This window comes from Schistocerca cancellata, chromosome 9 (assembly GCF_023864275.1).
Source record: "Schistocerca cancellata isolate TAMUIC-IGC-003103 chromosome 9, iqSchCanc2.1, whole genome shotgun sequence".
Lineage (NCBI taxonomy): Eukaryota > Metazoa > Arthropoda > Insecta > Orthoptera > Acrididae > Schistocerca > Schistocerca cancellata.
This window is the reverse complement of record NC_064634.1, coordinates 304,717,311-304,740,880: the sequence shown is the minus strand read 5'-3', so window position 1 is coordinate 304,740,880 and position 23,570 is coordinate 304,717,311. Positions and strand designations below refer to the sequence as shown.

At 46.4% G+C, this 23,570-nt stretch overlaps 1 protein-coding gene across 1 annotated transcript in view; it reads left to right on the top strand.

The window, feature by feature from the left end:
* Positions 1-23,570, top strand: part of LOC126100818 (uncharacterized) — an 87,669-nt gene that overhangs the window by 41,173 nt on the left and 22,926 nt on the right. Inside the window, exon 3 of the mRNA XM_049911449.1 lies at positions 19,063-19,392. Coding sequence (XP_049767406.1) covers positions 19,063-19,392 — 330 coding nt within the window. The remainder of the gene's footprint in view (positions 1-19,062; positions 19,393-23,570) is intronic.

Genomic DNA, 23,570 nt, shown 5'->3' with positions numbered 1-23,570 from the left:
TCCCCTAGAACTTAGAACTACTTAAACCTAACTAACCTAAGGACATCACACACATCCATGCCCGAGGCAGGATTCGAACCTACGATCGTAGCGGTCACGCGGTTCCAGACTGAAGCGCCTAGAACCGCTCGGCCACCATGGCCGGCGGTGCCTGTTACAGCACTGAGTTTCTACACAGTTGATTGTGGAACTTCAAGGATTATCGGCACGTGAGCACACCGTGTAGTATTTGCCAAGAACATGATCTTGTTTACTCCTTCCGTCTTCAAAAAATGGTTCAAATGGCTCTGAGCACTATGGGACTTAACATCTGTGGTCATCAGTCCCCTAGAACTTAGAACTACTTAAACCTAACTAACCTAAGGACATCACACACATCCATGCCCGAGGCAGGATTCGAACCTACGATCGTAGCGGTCACGCGGTTCCAGACTGAAGCGCCTAGAACCGCTCGGCCACCATGGCCGGCGGTGCCTGTTACAGCACTGAGTTTCTACACAGTTGATTGTGGAACTTCAAGGATTATCGGCACGTGAGCACACCGTGTAGTATTTGCCAAGAACATGATCTTGTTTACTCCTTCCGTCTTCAAAAAATGGTTCAAATGGCTCTGAGCACTATGGGACTTAACATCTGTGGTCATCAGTCCTCTAGAACTTAGAACTACTTAAACCTAACTAACCTAAAGACATCACACACATCCATGCCCGAGGCAGGATTCGAACCTACGATCGTAGCGGTCACGCGGTTCCAGACTGAAGCGCCTAGAACCGCTCGGCCACCATGGCTGGCGGTGCCTGTTACAGCACTGAGTTTCTACACAGTTGATTGTGGAACTTCAAGGATTATCGGCACGTGAGCACACCGTGTAGTATTTGCCAAGAACATGATCTTGTTTACTCCTTCCGTCTTCAAAAAATGGTTCAAATGGCTCTGAGCACTATGGGACTTAACATCTGTGGTCATCAGTCCCCTAGAACTTAGAACTACTTAAACCTAACTAACCTAAGGACATCACACACATCCATGCCCGAGGCAGGATTCGAACCTACGATCGTAGCGGTCACACGGTTCCAGACTGAAGCGCCTAGAACCGCTCGGCCACCATGGCCGGCGGTGCCTGTTACAGCACTGAGTTTCTACACAGTTGATTGTGGAACTTCAAGGATTATCGGCACGTGAGCACACCGTGTAGTATTTGCCAAGAACATGATCTTGTTTACTCCTTCCGTCTTCAAAAAATGGTTCAAATGGCTCTGAGCACTATGGGACTTAACATCTGTGGTCATCAGTCCCCTAGAACTTAGAACTACTTAAACCTAACTAACCTAAGGACATCACACACATCCATGCCCGAGGCAGGATTCGAACCTACGATCGTAGCGGTCACGCGGTTCCAGACTGAAGCGCCTAGAACCGCTCGGCCACCATGGCCGGCGGTGCCTGTTACAGCACTGAGTTTCTACACAGTTGATTGTGGAACTTCAAGGATTATCGGCACGTGAGCACACCGTGTAGTATTTGCCAAGAACATGATCTTGTTTACTCCTTCCGTCTTCAAAAAATGGTTCAAATGGCTCTGAGCACTATGGGACTTAACATCTGTGGTCATCAGTCCCCTAGAACTTAGAACTACTTAAACATAACTAACCTAAGGACATCACACACATCCATGCCCGAGGCAGGATTCGAACCTACGATCGTAGCGGTCACGCGGTTCCAGACTGAAGCGCCTAGAACCGCTCGGCCACCATGGCCGGCGGTGCTTGTTACAGCACTGAGTTTCTACACAGTTGATTGTGGAACTTCAAGGATTATCGGCACGTGAGCACACCGTGTAGTATTTGCCAAGAACATGATCTTGTTTACTCCTTCCGTCTTCAAAAAATGGTTCAAATGGCTCTGAGCACTATGGGACTTAACATCTGTGGTCATACGTCCCCTAGAACTTAGAACTACTTAAACCTAACTAACCTAAGGACATCACACACATCCATGCCCGAGGCAGGATTCGAACCTACGATCGTAGCGGTCACGCGGTTCCAGACTGAAGCGCCTAGAACCGCTCGGCCACCATGGCCGGCGGTGCCTGTTACATCACTGAGTTTCTACACAGTTGATTGTGGAACTTCAAGGATTATCGGCACGTGAGCACACCGTGTAGTATTTGCCAAGAACATGATCTTGTTTACTCCTTCCGTCTTCAAAAAATGGTTCAAATGGCTCTGAGCACTATGGGACTTAACATCTGTGGTCATCAGTCCCCTAGAACTTAGAACTACTTAAACCTAACTAACCTAAGGACATCACACACATCCATGCCCGAGGCAGGATTTGAACCTACGATCGTAGCGGTCACGCGGTTCCAGACTGAAGCGCCTAGAACCGCTCGGCCACCATGGCCGGCGGTGCCTGTTACAGCACTGAGTTTCTACACAGTTGATTGTGGAACTTCAAGGATTATCGGCACGTGAGCACACCGTGTAGTATTTGCCAAGAACATGATCTTGTTTACTCCTTCCGTCTTCAAAAAATGGTTCAAATGGCTCTGAGCACTATGGGACTTAACATCTGTGGTCATCAGTCCCCTAGAACTTAGAACTACTTAAATCTAACTAACCTAAGGACATCACACACATCCATGCCCGAGGCAGGATTCGAACCTACGATCGTAGCGGTCACGCGGTTCCAGACTGAAGCGCCTAGAACCGCTCGGCCACCATGGCCGGCGGTGCCTGTTACAGCACTGAGTTTCTACACAGTTGATTGTGGAACTTCAAGGATTATCGGCACGTGAGCACACCGTGTAGTATTTGCCAAGAACATGATCTTGTTTACTCCTTCCGTCTTCAAAAAATGGTTCAAATGGCTCTGAGCACTATGGGACTTAACATCTGTGGTCATCAGTCCCCTAGAACTTAGAACTACTTAAACCTAACTAACCTAAGGACATCACACACATCCATGCCCGAGGCAGGATTCGAACCTACGATCGTAGCGGTCACGCGGTTCCAGACTGAAGCGCCTAGAACCGCTCGGCCACCATGGCCGGCGGTGCCTGTTACAGCACTGAGTTTCTACACAGTTGATTGTGGAACTTCAAGGATTATCGGCACGTGAGCACACCGTGTAGTATTTGCCAAGAACATGATCTTGTTTACTCCTTCCGTCTTCAAAAAATGGTTCAAATGGCTCTGAGCACTATGGGACTTAACATCTGTGGTCATCAGTCCTCTAGAACTTAGAACTACTTAAACCTAACTAACCTAAAGACATCACACACATCCATGCCCGAGGCAGGATTCGAACCTACGATCGTAGCGGTCACGCAGTTCCAGACTGAAGCGCCTAGAACCGCTCGGCCACCATGGCTGGCGGTGCCTGTTACAGCACTGAGTTTCTACACAGTTGATTGTGGAACTTCAAGGATTATCGGCACGTGAGCACACCGTGTAGTATTTGCCAAGAACATGATCTTGTTTACTCCTTCCGTCTTCAAAAAATGGTTCAAATGGCTCTGAGCACTATGGGACTTAACATCTGTGGTCATCAGTCCCCTAGAACTTAGAACTACTTAAACCTAACTAACCTAAGGACATCACACACATCCATGCCCGAGGCAGGATTCGAACCTACGATCGTAGCGGTCACACGGTTCCAGACTGAAGCGCCTAGAACCGCTCGGCCACCATGGCCGGCGGTGCCTGTTACAGCACTGAGTTTCTACACAGTTGATTGTGGAACTTCAAGGATTATCGGCACGTGAGCACACCGTGTAGTATTTGCCAAGAACATGATCTTGTTTACTCCTTCCGTCTTCAAAAAATGGTTCAAATGGCTCTGAGCACTATGGGACTTAACATCTGTGGTCATCAGTCCCCTAGAACTTAGAACTACTTAAACCTAACTAACCTAAGGACATCACACACATCCATGCCCGAGGCAGGATTCGAACCTACGATCGTAGCGGTCACGCGGTTCCAGACTGAAGCGCCTAGAACCGCTCGGCCACCATGGCCGGCGGTGCCTGTTACAGCACTGAGTTTCTACACAGTTGATTGTGGAACTTCAAGGATTATCGGCACGTGAGCACACCGTGTAGTATTTGCCAAGAACATGATCTTGTTTACTCCTTCCGTCTTCAAAAAATGGTTCAAATGGCTCTGAGCACTATGGGACTTAACATCTGTGGTCATCAGTCCCCTAGAACTTAGAACTACTTAAACCTAACTAACCTAAGGACATCACACACATCCATGCCCGAGGCAGGATTCGAACCTACGATCGTAGCGGTCACGCGGTTCCAGACTGAAGCGCCTAGAACCGCTCGGCCACCATGGCCGGCGGTGCTTGTTACAGCACTGAGTTTCTACACAGTTGATTGTGGAACTTCAAGGATTATCGGCACGTGAGCACACCGTGTAGTATTTGCCAAGAACATGATCTTGTTTACTCCTTCCGTCTTCAAAAAATGGTTCAAATGGCTCTGAGCACTATGGGACTTAACATCTGTGGTCATACGTCCCCTAGAACTTAGAACTACTTAAACCTAACTAACCTAAGGACATCACACACATCCATGCCCGAGGCAGGATTCGAACCTACGATCGTAGCGGTCACGCGGTTCCAGACTGAAGCGCCTAGAACCGCTCGGCCACCATGGCCGGCGGTGCCTGTTACAGCACTGAGTTTCTACACAGTTGATTGTGGAACTTCAAGGATTATCGGCACGTGAGCACACCGTGTAGTATTTGCCAAGAACATGATCTTGTTTACTCCTTCCGTCTTCAAAAAATGGTTCAAATGGCTCTGAGCACTATGGGACTTAACATCTGTGGTCATCAGTCCCCTAGAACTTAGAACTACTTAAACCTAACTAACCTAAGGACATCACACACATCCATGCCCGAGGCAGGATTCGAACCTACGATCGTAGCGGTCACGCGGTTCCAGACTGAAGCGCCTAGAACCGCTCGGCCACCATGGCCGGCGGTGCCTGTTACAGCACTGAGTTTCTACACAGTTGATTGTGGAACTTCAAGGATTATCGGCACGTGAGCACACCGTGTAGTATTTGCCAAGAACATGATCTTGTTTACTCCTTCCGTCTTCAAAAAATGGTTCAAATGGCTCTGAGCACTATGGGACTTAACATCTGTGGTCATCAGTCCCCTAGAACTTAGAACTACTTAAACCTAACTAACCTAAGGACATCACACACATCCATGCCCGAGGCAGGATTCGAACCTACGATCGTAGCGGTCACGCGGTTCCAGACTGAAGCGCCTAGAACCGCTCGGCCACCATGGCCGGCGGTGCCTAATACAGCACTGAGTTTCTACACAGTTAATTGTGGAACTTCAAGGATTATCGGCACGTGAGCACACCGTGTAGTATTTGCCAAGAACATGATCTTGTTTACTCCTTCCGTCTTCAAAAAATGGTTCAAATGGCTCTGAGCACTATGGGACTTAACATCTGTGGTCATCAGTCCCCTAGAACTTAGAACTACTTAAACCTAACTAACCTAAGGACATCACACACATCCATGCCCGAGGCAGGATTCGAACCTACGATCGTAGCGGTCACGCGGTTCCAGACTGAAGCGCCTAGAACCGCTCGGCCACCATGGCCGGCGGTGCCTGTTACAGCACTGAGTTTCTACACAGTTGATTGTGGAACTTCAAGGATTATCGGCACGTGAGCACACCGTGTAGTATTTGCCAAGAACATGATCTTGTTTACTCCTTCCGTCTTCAAAAAATGGTTCAAATGGCTCTGAGCACTATGGGACTTAACATCTGTGGTCATCAGTCCCCTAGAACTTAGAACTACTTAAACCTAACTAACCTAAGGACATCACACACATCCATGCCCGAGGCAGGATTCGAACCTACGATCGTAGCGGTCACGCGGTTCCAGACTGAAGCGCCTAGAACCGCTCGGCCACCATGGCCGGCGGTGCCTGTTACAGCACTGAGTTTCTACACAGTTGATTGTGGAACTTCAAGGATTATCGGCACGTGAGCACACCGTGTAGTATTTGCCAAGAACATGATCTTGTTTACTCCTTCCGTCTTCGAAAAATGGTTCAAATGGCTCTGAGCACTATGGGACTTAACATCTGTGGTCATCAGTCCCCTAGAACTTAGAACTACTTAAACCTAACTAACCTAAGGACATCACACACATCCATGCCCGAGGCAGGATTCGAACCTACGATCGTAGCGGTCACGCGGTTCCAGACTGAAGCGCCTAGAACCGCTCGGCCACCATGGCCGGCGGTGCCTGTTACAGCACTGAGTTTCTAAACAGTTGATTGTGGAACTTCAAGGATTATCGGCACGTGAGCACACCGTGTAGTATTTGCCAAGAACATGATCTTGTTTACTCCTTCCGTCTTCAAAAAATGGTTCAAATGGCTCTGAGCACTATGGGACTTAACATCTGTGGTCATCAGTCCCCTAGAACTTAGAACTACTTAAACCTAACTAACCTAAGGACATCACACACATCCATGCCCGAGGCAGGATTCGAACCTACGATCGTAGCGGTCACGCGGTTCCAGACTGAAGCGCCTAGAACCGCTCGGCCACCATGGCCGGCGGTGCCTGTTACAGCACTGAGTTTCTACACAGTTGATTGTGGAACTTCAAGGATTATCGGCACGTGAGCACACCGTGTAGTATTTGCCAAGAACATGATCTTGTTTACTCCTTCCGTCTTCAAAAAATGGTTCAAATGGCTCTGAGCACTATGGGACTTAACATCTGTGGTCATCAGTCCCCTAGAACTTAGAACTACTTAAACCTAACTAACCTAAGGACATCACACACATCCATGCCCGAGGCAGGATTCGAACCTACGATCGTAGCGGTCACGCGGTTCCAGACTGAAGCGCCTAGAACCGCTCGGCCACCATGGCCGGCGGTGCCTGTTACAGCACTGAGTTTCTACACAGTTGATTGTGGAACTTCAAGGATTATCGGCACGTGAGCACACCGTGTAGTATTTGCCAAGAACATGATCTTGTTTACTCCTTCCGTCTTCAAAAAATGGTTCAAATGGCTCTGAGCACTATGGGACTTAACATCTGTGGTCATCAGTCCCCTAGAACTTAGAACTACTTAAACCTAACTAACCTAAGGACATCACACACATCCATGCCCGAGGCAGGATTCGAACCTACGATCGTAGCGGTCACGCGGTTCCAGACTGAAGCGCCTAGAACCGCTCGGCCACCATGGCCGGCGGTGCCTGTTACAGCACTGAGTTTCTACACAGTTGATTGTGGAACTTCAAGGATTATCGGCACGTGAGCACACCGTGTAGTATTTGCCAAGAACATGATCTTGTTTACTCCTTCCGTCTTCAAAAAATGGTTCAAATGGCTCTGAGCACTATGGGACTTAACATCTGTGGTCATCAGTCCCCTAGAACTTAGAACTACTTAAACCTAACTAACCTAAGGACATCACACACATCCATGCCCGAGGCAGGATTCGAACCTACGATCGTAGCGGTCACGCGGTTCCAGACTGAAGCGCCTAGAACCGCTCGGCCACCCTGGCCGGCGGTGCCTGTTACAGCACTGAGTTTCTACACAGTTGATTGTGGAACTTCAAGGATTATCGGCACGTGAGCACACCGTGTAGTATTTGCCAAGAACATGATCTTGTTTACTCCTTCCGTCTTCAAAAAATGGTTCAAATGGCTCTGAGCACTATGGGACTTAACATCTGTGGTCATCAGTCCCCTAGAACTTAGAACTACTTAAACCTAACTAACCTAAGGACATCACACACATCCATGCCCGAGGCAGGATTCGAACCTACGATCGTAGCGGTCACGCGGTTCCAGACTGAAGCGCCTAGAACCGCTCGGCCACCATGGCCGGCGGTGCCTGTTACAGCACTGAGTTTCTACACAGTTGATTGTGGAACTTCAAGTATTATCGGCACGTGAGCACACCGTGTAGTATTTGCCAAGAACATGATCTTGTTTACTCCTTCCGTCTTCAAAAAATGGTTCAAATGGCTCTGAGCACTATGGGACTTAACATCTGTGGTCATCAGTCCCCTAGAACTTAGAACTACTTAAACCTAACTAACCTAAGGACATCACACACATCCATGCCCGAGGCAGGATTCGAACCTACGATCGTAGCGGTCACGCGGTTCCAGACTGAAGCGCCTAGAACCGCTCGGCCACCATGGCCGGCGGTGCCTGTTACAGCACTGAGTTTCTACACAGTTGATTGTGGAACTTCAAGGATTATCGGCACGTGAGCACACCGTGTAGTATTTGCCAAGAACATGATCTTGTTTACTCCTTCCGTCTTCAAAAAATGGTTCAAATGGCTCTGAGCACTATGGGACTTAACATCTGTGGTCATCAGTCCCCTAGAACTTAGAACTACTTAAACCTAACTAACCTAAGGACATCACACACATCCATGCCCGAGGCAGGATTCGAACCTACGATCGTAGCGGTCACGCGGTTCCAGACTGAAGCGCCTAGAACCGCTCGGCCACCATGGCCGGCGGTGCCTGTTACAGCACTGAGTTTCTACACAGTTGATTGTGGAACTTCAAGGATTATCGGCACGTGAGCACACCGTGTAGTATTTGCCAAGAACATGATCTTGTTTACTCCTTCCGTCTTCAAAAAATGGTTCAAATGGCTCTGAGCACTATGGGACTTAACATCTGTGGTCATCAGTCCCCTAGAACTTAGAACTACTTAAACCTAACTAACCTAAGGACATCACACACATCCATGCCCGAGGCAGGATTCGAACCTACGATCGTAGCGGTCACGCGGTTCCAGACTGAAGCGCCTAGAACCGCTCGGCCACCATGGCCGGCGGTGCTTGTTACAGCACTGAGTTTCTACACAGTTGATTGTGGAACTTCAAGGATTATCGGCACGTGAGCACACCGTGTAGTATTTGCCAAGAACATGATCTTGTTTACTCCTTCCGTCTTCAAAAAATGGTTCAAATGGCTCTGAGCACTATGGGACTTAACATCTGTGGTCATCAGTCCCCTAGAACTTAGAACTACTTAAACCTAACTAACCTAAGGACATCACACACATCCATGCCCGAGGCAGGATTCGAACCTACGATCGTAGCGGTCACGCGGTTCCAGACTGAAGCGCCTAGAACCGCTCGGCCACCATGGCCGGCGGTGCCTGTTACAGCACTGAGTTTCTACACAGTTGATTGTGGAACTTCAAGGATTATCGGCACGTGAGCACACCGTGTAGTATTTGCCAAGAACATGATCTTGTTTACTCCTTCCGTCTTCAAAAAATGGTTCAAATGGCTCTGAGCACTATGGGACTTAACATCTGTGGTCATCAGTCCCCTAGAACTTAGAACTACTTAAACCTAACTAACCTAAGGACATCACACACATCCATGCCCGAGGCAGGATTCGAACCTACGATCGTAGAGGTCACGCGGTTCCAGACTGAAGCGCCTAGAACCGCTCGGCCACCATGGCCGGCGGTGCCTGTTACAGCACTGAGTTTCTACACAGTTGATTGTGGAACTTCAAGGATTATCGGCACGTGAGCACACCGTGTAGTATTTGCCAAGAACATGATCTTGTTTACTCCTTCCGTCTTCAAAAAATGGTTCAAATGGCTCTGAGCACTATGGGACTTAACATCTGTGGTCATCAGTCCCCTAGAACTTAGAACTACTTAAACCTAACTAACCTAAGGACATCACACACATCCATGCCCGGGCAGGATTCGAACCTACGATCGTAGCGGTCACGCGGTTCCAGACTGAAGCGCCTAGAACCGCTCGGCCACCATGGCCGGCGGTGCCTGTTACAGCACTGAGTTTCTACACAGTTGATTGTGGAACTTCAAGGATTATCGGCACGTGAGCACACCGTGTAGTATTTGCCAAGAACATGATCTTGTTTACTCCTTCCGTCTTCAAAAAATGGTTCAAATGGCTCTGAGCACTATGGGACTTAACATCTGTGGTCATCAGTCCCCTAGAACTTAGAACTACTTAAACCTAACTAACCTAAGGACATCACACACATCCATGCCCGAGGCAGGATTCGAACCTACGATCGTAGCGGTCACGCGGTTCCAGACTGAAGCGCCTAGAACCGCTCGGCCACCATGGCCGGCGGTGCCTGTTACAGCACTGAGTTTCTACACAGTTGATTGTGGAACTTCAAGGATTATCGGCACGTGAGCACACCGTGTAGTATTTGCCAAGAACATGATCTTGTTTACTCCTTCCGTCTTCAAAAAATGGTTCAAATGGCTCTGAGCACTATGGGACTTAACATCTGTGGTCATCAGTCCCCTAGAACTTAGAACTACTTAAACCTAACTAACCTAAGGACATCACACACATCCATGCCCGAGGCAGGATTCGAACCTACGATCGTAGCGGTCACGCGGTTCCAGACTGAAGCGCCTAGAACCGCTCGGCCACCATGGCCGGCGGTGCCTGTTACAGCACTGAGTTTCTACACAGTTGATTGTGGAACTTCAAGGATTATCGGCACGTGAGCACACCGTGTAGTATTTGCCAAGAACATGATCTTGTTTACTCCTTCCGTCTTCAAAAAATGGTTCAAACGGCTCTGAGCACTATGGGACTTAACATCTGTGGTCATCAGTCCCCTAGAACTTAGAACTACTTAAACCTAACTAACCTAAGGACATCACACACATCCATGCCCGAGGCAGGATTCGAACCTACGATCGTAGCGGTCACGCGGTTCCAGACTGAAGCGCCTAGAACCGCTCGGCCACCATGGCCGGCGGTGCCTGTTACAGCACTGAGTTTCTACACAGTTGATTGTGGAACTTCAAGGATTATCGGCACGTGAGCACACCGTGTAGTATTTGCCAAGAACATGATCTTGTTTACTCCTTCCGTCTTCAAAAAATGGTTCAAATGGCTCTGAGCACTATGGGACTTAACATCTGTGGTCATCAGTCCCCTAGAACTTAGAACTACTTAAACCTAACTAACCTAAGGACATCACACACATCCATGCCCGAGGCAGGATTCGAACCTACGATCGTAGCGGTCACGCGGTTCCAGACTGAAGCGCCTAGAACCGCTCGGCCACCATGGCCGGCGGTGCTTGTTACAGCACTGAGTTTCTACACAGTTGATTGTGGAACTTCAAGGATTATCGGCACGTGAGCACACCGTGTAGTATTTGCCAAGAACATGATCTTGTTTACTCCTTCCGTCTTCAAAAAATGGTTCAAATGGCTCTGAGCACTATGGGACTTAACATCTGTGGTCATCAGTCCCCTAGAACTTAGAACTACTTAAACCTAACTAACCTAATGACATCACACACATCCATGCCCGAGGCAGGATTCGAACCTACGATCGTAGCGGTCACGCGGTTCCAGACTGAAGCGCCTAGAACCGCTCGGCCACCATGGCCGGCGGTGCCTGTTACAGCACTGAGTTTCTACACAGTTGATTGTGGAACTTCAAGGATTATCGGCACGTGAGCACACCGTGTAGTATTTGCCAAGAACATGATCTTGTTTACTCCTTCCGTCTTCAAAAAATGGTTCAAATGGCTCTGAGCACTATGGGACTTAACATCTGTGGTCATCAGTCCCCTAGAACTTAGAACTACTTAAACCTAACTAACCTAAGGACATCACACACATCCATGCCCGAGGCAGGATTCGAACCTACGATCGTAGCGGTCACGCGGTTCCAGACTGAAGCGCCTAGAACCGCTCGGCCACCATGGCCGGCGGTGCCTGTTACAGCACTGAGTTTCTACACAGTTGTTTGTGGAACTTCAAGGATTATCGGCACGTGAGCACACCGTGTAGTATTTGCCAAGAACATGATCTTGTTTACTCCTTCCGTCTTCAAAAAATGGTTCAAATGGCTCTGAGCACTATGGGACTTAACATCTGTGGTCATCAGTCCCCTAGAACTTAGAACTACTTAAACCTAACTAACCTAAAGACATCACACGCATCCATGCCCGAGGCAAGATTCGAATCTACGATCGTAGCGGTCACGCGGTTCCAGACTGAAGCGCCTAGAACCGCTCGGCCACCATGGCCGGCGGTGCCTGTTACAGCACTGAGTTTCTACACAGTTGATTGTGGAACTTCAAGGATTATCGGCACGTGAGCACACCGTGTAGTATTTGCCAAGAACATGATCTTGTTTACTCCTTCCGTCTTCAAAAAATGGTTCAAATGGCTCTGAGCACTATGGGACTTAACATCTGTGGTCATCAGTCCCCTAGAACTTAGAACTACTTAAACCTAACTAACCTAAGGACATCACACACATCCATGCCCGAGGCAGGATTCGAATCTACGATCGTAGCGGTCACGCGGTTCCAGACTGAAGCGCCTAGAACCGCTCGGCCACCATGGCCGGCGGTGCCTGTTACAGCACTGAGTTTCTACACAGTTGATTGTGGAACTTCAAGGATTATCGGCACGTGAGCACACCGTGTAGTATTTGCCAAGGACATGATCTTGTTTACTCCTTCCGTCATCAAAAAATGGTTCAAATGACTCTGAGCACTATGGGACTTCACATCTGTGGTCATCAGTCCCCTAGAACTTAGAACTACTTAAACCTAACTAACCTAAGGACATCACACACATCCATGCCCGAGGCAGGATTCGAACCTACGATCGTAGCGGTCACGCGGTTCCAGACTGAAGCGCCTAGAACCGCTCGGCCACCATGGCCGGCGGTGCCTGTTACAGCACTGAGTTTCTACACAGTTGATTGTGGAACTTCAAGGATTATCGGCACGTGAGCACACCGTGTAGTATTTGCCAAGAACATGATCTTGTTTACTCCTTCCGTCTTCAAAAAATGGTTCAAATGGCTCTGAGCACTATGGGACTTAACATCTGTGGTCATCAGTCCCCTAGAACTTAGAACTACTTAAACCTAACTAACCTAAGGACATCACACACATCCATGCCCGAGGCAGGATTCGAACCTACGATCGTAGCGGTCACGCGGTTCCAGACTGAAGCGCCTAGAACCGCTCGGCCACCATGGCCGGCGGTGCCTGTTACAGCACTGAGTTTCTACACAGTTGATTGTGGAACTTCAAGGATTATCGGCACGTGAGCACGCCGTGTAGTATTTGCCAAGAACATAATCTTGTTTACTCCTTCCGTCTTCAAAAAATGGTTCAAATGGCTCTGAGCACTATGGGACTTAACATCTGTGGTCATCAGTCCCCTAGAACTTAGAACTACTTAAACCTAACTAACCTAAGGACATCACACACATCCATGCCCGAGGCAGGATTCTAACCTGCGACCGCAGCAGCCGTGCGGTTCCGGACTGCGCGCCTAGAACCTTCCGTCTTCTTGTCATTTATCACGATGTGGGTTGCTATAAAGTATTGCATCTCATTTTATTTTTCTTCAACAATTCTTTATTGGACATGATGACAATTATACACACGAAAGTACTGTGTTTTATCTACACACCCTACTTTTCCACGTAATCTCCATCCAGTTTATGGCCTTCCTCCAGCGCGAAACAAGGGCGTGTTTGCCCTGTCGGTACCAATGCTTGCCCTGATGGAGGAGCCAGTGCATCACTGTGTGAATCACCTCCTCATCGTCCTCAAAATGTCTCCCACGAATGGCATTCTTTAATGGCCCAAACAAGTGGAAGTCTGAGGGCACTAGGTCAGGGTGGACGGGGTGACCCTGTCCAACCCTGCTTTGCAATGTGTTCAGTAGTCCACAGACTTGTCTTGAGCCGAGCTTCAAAACGTCTCCTGGGTTGCTGTGGCGCCGAATTCGCCGGAAATGAGTCTTTAGTTTCTTAATGTGTTGACCTATGCTTCTGAATTAATGGTACCGCCTCTTGGCGTCAGATAAATGAGACTAACACCTTCACAGTCCCAGGACACGGTGATCATGACATTACCGGCTGGAACAGTTGCTTTGAATTTTTTTTTTCTCTTAGGAGTTGGAATGGCGCCTTTCCATCGACTGTCGTTTTGTTTCGGGCTCAAAATGGTGAACCCAGGTTTCATCACTTGCCACAATTCAGGACAAGGAAGCCTCCAGCTACAAAACGTTGGAACAAATCAAGACAAATGTTTTTGACTGTGCGATTTGTGATCCACCGTTACACACCGTGGGACCCATCTTCCACAAACATTTTAAAGTCCAAGAGTGCGGATAATTGCATCCACACTTCCTTTGCTGATTGACATATGCAGCGCCAACTGCCGAGTCATAATGTGTCTGTCCTCGCGAATGACAACATCAGCTCGCTGCAACATATCAGGTGTGACAGCCGTGGATGGTCTCCCCGATCACTGCAAATCATGGAGCTCCGACGAACCGCCTTCTGATGGCCTCACCCTCCGTGCCCGGCGACTAACCATACTTCTGTCGACAGAAGATGCTCCAAGACTTTGTGAATATTCCCCATAGTTTCTTTCTCTGCAGTGAGAAACTCAATGCCGGCGGGATTAGCCGAGCGATCTCAGGCGCTGCACTCATGGGCTGTGCGGCTGGTCCCGGCAGGGGTTCGAGTCCTCCCTCGGGCATGGGTGTGTGTGTTTGTCCTTAGGATAATTTAGGTTAAGTAGTGTGTAAGCTTAAGGATTGATGACTTTAGCAGTTAAGTCCCATAAGATTTTACACACATTTGCACATTTTTTTGAGAAACTCAATGACGGTATGTTGCTTGTAATGTGCATCACCTACAGACGCCATTTTGAGAGTGTCCTGCAGCTACGCTATCTATTGGAAGTGGCAGAAACTTTGCGCGCTCACTCAAGAGACTTCAGATAACACATAACGTGACGTTTCACATTCGTAGCATTGTGTATTGGCTGAGGAAAAAAATGCCGTGTATTACTTTCTGGGCAACCCTCGTATTTTGCTGCGAATTGGGTCCTGCCAACTGAAACCGTAACTATTGTTTTCTTTGAAAATACTAATAGAGTATATAACATAGCTGTTGTGGATGAAATGTGAGCAGCACTTTGAAGTGTGTTTTTGTTATCGGCAATTACGACATGATCATCAAAAAAGAGTAATGTCATACAATAATTCCTTTTACTGAAGTCGTAAGTATAAAGACTTAATTTACTTGTCCATTGTCACAGCATGTCGTCAAAACACATAATAAAAAGAATCGGGGACAAACTGCATCATTGTCTTACTCCCAAATTTGTCCTTGTCTTACAATGTACATTTCCTGCAATACTAATTTCTGATCCTTGATTCATGATTTCTACTACCTTCATTATGTGCGGTGGTATTTCATTTTATTCATTATGTCCCATAGCTTTTCTCTATTTACTTTACCGAAAGTTATCACATAGTCTTTGAATAGAAGATGTGTCTCTCTATTGAACTTTCTTTGTTCTTTAATGATATGTCTAATACCGCCCGTATACTCGGTGTACCATATACCTTTTCTAAGACCCTATTGCACTTCTAGCACAATGTTTTCAAGAATTACTGCTGGGTTCTGTGTTACTGTCTTAGAATATATTTTATAGCCCGTAATTAGCGGGGAGATGCCCCTACAGTTTTCGCAGCTTCTTCTGTCTGCTTTTTTGTCAATAAATAGGACCAGGGGACCCGTGCGAGGCTTTCGCAGTTTTATAGTTTTAAAAAACGACAGTATTTGGAATAAGTGTAGTCTTTAGGCTAAGGGTAGTCGCGGGAATGAAGAGGAACATCTTTAAAAATGAACCAAACGATGCGAAATAATAATAATGAATTACATTCTTGTATATACATTTCCATGAGCATAATCTAGAACAAAATTCCATTACAGAGCATTGCAGTACCTCGGTGCAAACAGTACTTGACATAAGACTGTAATCTTCGTGTTCTTTTTGGCTTTCATACTCTTTAAGGGATAGGAGCAGCAATAATCGACTTCCGCAATAGTCACAGTTATTATCAATGAGAATGCTGCCTACAAATTATACAGTTAATAAGTACCTAAATTGTAATAAGATAATATGAAAAGGGGCCTCTTTTTCGTAATTAATAAGTTGGCTTGGTAAAATACTGATATGAGACTGGGCATCCAAGATGCACTTTTGCGTCTTGCTTCTGATTTCCAGTCCTCTGAAATTTTCTTATTTGTACGGAATTTATTACAGTTGGGAAAACTTGATTTCAGTGTGGGAGATGCATACTTAATTAGTTCTTATTTAATTGCATTACTGTCTGGTATTTTCCTAGATGCAGATTAAAACAACAATCTTAATGTTTCTCTCTTTTTTAATAATCCAGTCTCGAAATTTTCTGGTCAGTGTACTAATCTTCGTACTGTATGATGTTATTGTCAATGTTCGTGTAGCACAAGATATAATTAAGATGACTTACTCTCAGTATCAATGGGAAATGCAGGTGTAAATGATGAATACTCAATTCTACTGACACGTAATGACGTTCTCTGATATGAAAGGTTCCAAATTAGAAAGAGCAACACCACTAAAGCCACCCTAATGGAGCTTTGCTATTTTCAATAAAAAGAAATTTATTTTTCTTGGGGGCCTTGGCCCCAGATACTTTAGTTTTTTGAGGGCCTGTCGTTCTTAGAATATTATGTTTCACGTACCTTTTGCCATTTGCAGTCGCTCAGTGCCGCTCTGCAACACAAAGCGAACCAAACTCTTAACGATTTCGTCAAATGCTTTGATTGTTGTGCGAGTAATGTTAATTTCTTTTCAACTGCGAGTTCTAGCAGTCTAACATATTTGTGTTTAACGTATTAAACATGAAATGTACCAAAGCCAAATATCTCGCACATTAAAATCCGACCAGCTTCATTGGACTGTTAATGAGAAGAGACTCTGGGCTTTCTGTGAGGTTCGCATTGAAATCTTGTTATAGAACTGATTAAAATTCTTTGAAACCTATTTTCTATTTACATCTAAATTACAATTATTTTTTATGTAGTGAATCGTGTGAGACCTGATCTGTGCTGACTAGTCCAGGCTAACACAATAACTGTTTCTGCAATGAAATATTAATTCACTTTCAAGTTAAACACTTAAGCAGATAATTCTCAGCGAGTGAATTCCTATTTTTAAGCCGTGTGGCGTAATGAAAATCTTAAATTATCTTCTCGCCCGTAACGGCATCTTTGAAACAAAATCAGCTCAGTATATGAAAACTACATTTTATTCAGTGATAATTCTGGGACGCCTTTCCCTGCACTATTGAAAGGAAAATACAAGTTTACACATTTATAGGATTAATTATTATTATCATAAGAATGCATTTTCTTACAGTATTAGTAAAAAACACATACCATTCTCATTAGAATCGTCAATGGCATCCTTCTACAATCAAGAACAAAACGAATAGTAGTTAGTTTTTTCTCTTTCTTCCTCGTTAGAGAACTGTGTATTCATTTTTATCTTTGTTCACAGATTATACCTGAAATATGTAGTTTTCGTATTAACAGTAATTTTCATTGTTCTTTTTCTATATTATTTTACAATATTTCACTGCAATAATCACAACACATTGTCTTAATGGCTTTTACCGATATTTTCGTTATTTAACACAAATCCTGTACAGTTGAATAGAATAACTGGCAGAAGCCGACCTCGCGGAAGATGAGTTAGGATTCTGTAGAAATGATGGAACACGTGAGGCAATACTGCCCCTACGACTTATCTTAGAAAATAGATTAAGGAAAGTCAAACCTACGTTTCTAGCATTTGTAGACTTAGAGAAAGCTTTTGACAATATTGACTGGAATACTCTCTTTCAAATTCTGAAGGAGGCAGGGGTAAAATACAGGGAGCGAAAGGCTATTTACAATTTGTACAGGAACCAGATGGCAGTTATAAGAGTCGATGGGCATGAAAGGTAAGCAATGGTTGGGAAGGGAGTAAGACAGGATTGTAGCCTATACGCGTTGTTATTCAATCTGTGTATTGAGCAAGCAGTAAAGGAAGCAAAAAAATTCGGAGTTGGAATTAAAATCCATGGAGAAGAAATAAAAACGTTGAGGTTCGCCGATGACATTGTAATTCTGTCGGAGACAGCAAAGGACCTGAAAGAGCAGCTGAAAGGAATGGACAGTGTCTTGAAAGGAGGCTATAAGATGAACATCAACAAATGCAAAACGAGGATAATGGGATGTAGTCGAATTAAATCGGAAGATGCTGAGGGAATTAGATTAGGAAATGAGACGCTTAAAGTAGTATATGAGTTTTGCTATTTGGGGAGCAAAATAACTGATGATGGTCGAAGTAGAGAGGATATAAAATGTAGACTGGCAATGGCAAGGAAAGCGTTTCTGAAGAAGAGAAATTTGTTAACATCGAGTATAAATTTGTGTGTCAGGAAGTCGTTTCTGAAAGTATTTGTATGGAGTGTAGCCATGTATGAGAATGACACATGGACGATAAATAGTTTAGACAAGAAGAGAATAGAAGCTTTCTAAATGTGGTGCTACAGAAGACTGCTGAAGATTAGATGGGTAGATCACATAACTAATGAGGAGGAATTGAATAGAATTGGGTAGAAGAGGAATTTATGGCACAACTTGACTAGAAGAACGGATCGCTTGGTAGGGCATATTCTGAGGCATCAAGTGATCACCAATTTAGAATTGGAGGGCAGCGTGGAGGGTAAAAATCGTAGAGGGAGCCCAAGAGATGAATGCACTAAACAGATTCATAAGGATGTAGGTTGCAGTAGGTACTGGGAGATGAAGAACCCTGCACAGGATAGAGTAGTATGGACAGCTGCATCAAACCAGTCTCTGGACTGAAGACCACAACAACAACAACAACGCTTGTTTTTTATATCGTCGTGCTAGTTTCGTAAATTTTCACAATAACGTCATGGGGATGACATAGCAGACGTGGTATATTAAGCTATCTAGACAATATTTTAGCAAAATAAATAAATAAATACAAAAATAAAATAAAATCATTCTGTTAATAATTTAAAATTCGTGTCGACCTGCGCGTCTCAAATTTTTTTAACGAGCAGTGTATTTTAACATCGTTTGGCTGAAGTCAGTGTCCTCGAATACCTCAGGAGGAGGGGGAGAGGGAGGACGACTCTGGCGAGGCGCCGGCGCCGGCGTCGCCCCCGCCGCCGCCCTCACCCGGCCGCCCACCGCACACGGGGGCGCTGGTGGTGGGGCTGCGCGGCCTGCCCGACGCGGTGTGCCGCCCCCTGGAGGAGCCGGCCCCCCAGCAGGGCGACGCCGACTTCTTCGAGCCCGCGTTCCGCGCCCACCGCCTCGCAGACGTGCCGCTCGTCTGCCAGTTCCGCCTCGACTGGGACGCCTGGCTGCGCGGCGTCTCCACGCACGCCCTTCTCGACGCACTCGCCCGCCACGTCGACGTCACCGTCAGCGACTACGTAAGTCGCCGCTAGCGAATGCGTACCCATCCCTAATCTACGCGCTCAGAGGGCAAAATTATTCGCGCTTGTCCCTATGTACGAGGGTGAGTCAAATGAAAACCTTAAATTTATAATAACTAATCGAAATTTCGCGCCTTTATCCTGTAAGTTGGTAAGCCTGCTACAAACAGCGTGCAGAATGGCCTGTAGGAGGCAGCGTAGTGCAGATGCGCACATACCGTCGCAGTATCAGTATAAAGATGGCCGCCCCACTTGCGACTTGCACCAGGGAAGAACAACGTTCTGTTATTCGAATTTTGCGTAGTGAAGGTCTGAAACCTGTTGAAATTCATCGACGATCGAAGGTTCAGTACGGTGATGCATGTTTGTCACAGCAGCAAGTCTACGAATGGAGTAGGAGTTTCGCAAATGGTGTGACTTCAGTGGAAGATGCTCCTCGTCCAGGTCAGCCACAACGAGTTGTGACTCCACAGAACATTGCAGCAGTCGAAGCCATACTGAAGGAAAACCGCCGAGTGATACTGAATGACACTGCAGCACGTTTAGAGATTAGTCACGGGTCAGCACACCACACTGTGCATGATGTGCTCCAGTTTCACAAAGTGTCTGCAAGATGGGTGCCACGGCAGCTGACTCCTGAAATGAGAGAACGACGTGTCGTTGCTTGTGAAGAACTTCTTCGGCGCCTTAAACGAGAAACTGATGGCTTCCTTGCAGGAATCGTTACTGGGGACGAAACCTGGGTTCACTTCCACCAACCGGAAACGAAGAGAGCGAACAAGGAATGGCGCCGTTCCTCATCACCAAAATCAAGGGAGTTTCGAACAGAACCATCACCAGGGAAGGTTATGCTGACTCTCTCTTGAGACGAAAAAGACGTCATTTTGGAGCATTACATCCCTACAGGGACCACTGTCACCAGTGCATCATAAACAGATCTCCTTAAAAACCATCTGCGGCCTGCAATCAAATCAAAACGAAGTGGGTTGCTATCAGCAGGTGTCCTTTTGCAACACGACAATGCAAGGCCCTACACTGCCCGTACAAAAGTTGCAGGTTGCAACAACCATAGACCTGCATTTTGAGTGTCTTCCTCATCCACCATACTCACCAGACCTTGATCCAAGTGATTTCCATGTGTTTGAACTACTCAAAGACGCAGTGGGAGGAAAGAAGTTCCGTTCTGATGAAGAGGGCCGGCAGAGGTGGCCGAGCGGTTCTAGGCGCTACAGTCTGGAATTGCACGACCGCTATGGTCGCAGGTTCGAATCCTGCCTCGGGCATGGATGTGTGTGACGTCCTTAGGTTAGTTAGGTTTAAGTAGTTCTAAGTTCTAGGGGACTGATGACCTTAGAAGTTAAGTCCCATAGTGCTCAGAGCCATTTGAACCATTTGATGAAGAGGTACGCCACGTGGCACATGAGAGGTTGCGCCAACTACCAAAAGAATTTTTTTTCTGAAGAAATTTATGCACTTTGTAAGCGCTGGAGGACTTGCATTGAGCATTGGGGAGATTATGTTGAAAACTGATACAGCTTTTTACCACTTCTGCACAATAAATAATATTTAAAAAGTATTTAGGGTTTTCATTTGACTCACCCTCGGAGCATATCATCTAAACTCGATGGCACTTACAGTATGAAGCTTTCTGTAATCACCATCACTTTCTTCTTCCTTCACCTCTACTGCACTTCAGAAATTAATGTAACCTGCTCCTGTCACAATTCGACCCATCGTCTTGTAACACTACAATTTCGGTATGTTAATGACTTAAGCCTCCCACTCCTTTTAAAAGTGAACCTGTAACTTCATGTCAGATTTTGAACCTGGTTTCCGCCCTTAAATACAGGGTGTCCATTTTAACTGGAGACGTTGAAATATCTCGAAAACTACACATCGTATCAAACAAATTTGTTTGTCTCGGAGGGGGACATCCAAGGATACCACACTAAACCCGTCACCCCACCCCGCGCATGGGTGGCGGGGGTCAACTTTGAAATCTTCAACGAGAACCTCAGTTTCTTCTTGCATATTACGATTCTACGACAAAATCTACATACCTTTTGTCTGAAGAATTTTCTTCGTTTCGCCACAGATGGCGTTGTATTCGGAGGAATAGATTTGGGTAAACAATCGTAATTTACGATATGCTACTCAGTGGCCGTTGAATATACAGTGGCACGTGGGATTCCACCTCCATGCTGCGAGAGTAGGACAGACCTGTAGTTCATAACTTGTAACTGGAAACCCCATTCGCAACGCTGTATTCCTCCGATAGATCGAACAGTGGACTACTTGTCGCACCACCGTGGCCATGGCTCGAGGCGAACGCTGTTCTGCTTTTACAGTTAAAGTATTCAAACGTAGTACCGCCAGCTTTAATACACTTAGTGGTCCGCTTCTCAAATGACTGTATAAAGGAAGAAGCATATTTGCGGGAATTTCAGCACAGGCGTTTGTGATGCGGTCGACCATGTATTCACGTCCTATTGGCACTTGCTGGTACACCTTATTTTTTAAATATCCCCACAGATACAAATGCGATGACGTCAAATCCTTGGACCTAGCAGGCCAATTAATAGGGCTACCTCTGCAAATACACCGACCACTGTAAACACAATCTAATGCCTCCCGTGCTTCAAGCTGAGCAACCGTCATGCTAAAACCACATTCGTTCTCGAACATCCAGGTCAACATCCTGCAGTAGTACCGGCATTTTCTGGTCCAAAAACGTTCAATATTTGCATCAATTCAACGTGCTGTCGATAAAATACGGACCAATGAGTTTGTTCCCATAACGCCAAGCCATACATTTACCAACCAAGGATCTTGATGCTCAACTTTCCGTAACCAGTAGGGATTGTCTACTCCCCATTAATGCATGTTATGCCACTTAACGTTACCATGGTTCGTGAATGCAGATTCATCGGAAATTAGAACCTCGCCAAAGAATGCGGGGGTCGTTTGCGTTGGCTTACGTGCCCGTTCACAAAGTACTATCCGGTTATGGATATGGGCGTCATGAAGTTTGTGGTACAGTGACACGTGGTATGGACGATACTTATGACTATGCCGTACTGCGGTAATACCACCTACGGACATACCGGAACTGCGCCTATAACTGTCGGGCGCTTATCCGTGGGTTGTGGCGCACTGCACCGGCCGGTATGACCGAGCGGTTCTAGGCGCTACAGTCTGGAACCGCACGACCGCTACCGTCGCAGGTTCGAATCCTGCCTCGGGCATGGATGTGTGTGATGTCCTTAGGTTAGTTAGGTTTAAGTAGTTCTAAGTTCTAGGGGACTGATGACCTCAGAAGTGGAGTACCATAGTGCTCAGAGCCATTTGAGCCTTTTTGTGGCGCACTGCCGCTAGTACAGCTATTGCATTAGTTTCTTCTGTAAGGGGTTTGCTTCGTTTCCTTTCGCCGGTCTACAATCTGCCATGAGGCATAGAGGCGTTCACAGCCTAGCAAAGGAACAAACGAGAGTGACGTTTTCGCGGAAAACGCTCGGCATATAAGGCAACAGCAGCCTCCACATTTCTCCTATATTCTCCGTAAATCAGGATCATTTCAGTTTTTCTCCTGTGGTTCCAACATTTATCATCTGTTCTCCAAATGGCAGGTAGATGTGCAAGCAGTAAACACTGCGCAAGTACTGTAATATTTAGAGCCGCTATCTGTTCTACGTCTGCACGATACATGAGCTCTGGCCACAGTGTAGCGCCTGTTATGATACATCGTAGTTCGCCACATGGCCACCGGTGGCACGTCGAGTAGACCCCTGTTCGCTATGTCGAAGGAATGCAACATTGCAAATGGGTTCCATAATTAGAAGTGATGAAATACTGGCCTGTCTTATCCTCGCAGAATGGAACTGGGGTCCCAAGTGCCGTTGTATATTCAAAGACCATTGAGTAGCATGTCGCAAATTACGATTGTGTACCGATTTCTTTTCCTCCGATTATAGAGCCATATGTGGCGAAATGAAAGAAATGCTTCAGGCAAAACGTATATTGATTTTGCTTTAGAATCGTAATCTGCAGTAAAAAATGGGGGTTCCCATTGAAGATTTCAAAGTTGACCCCCGCCACCCAAGCACGGGGTGGGGTGGAGGGTTCAGTGTGCTACCAACGGATGTCCCCTCGCAGACAAACAAATTACAGTATAACCT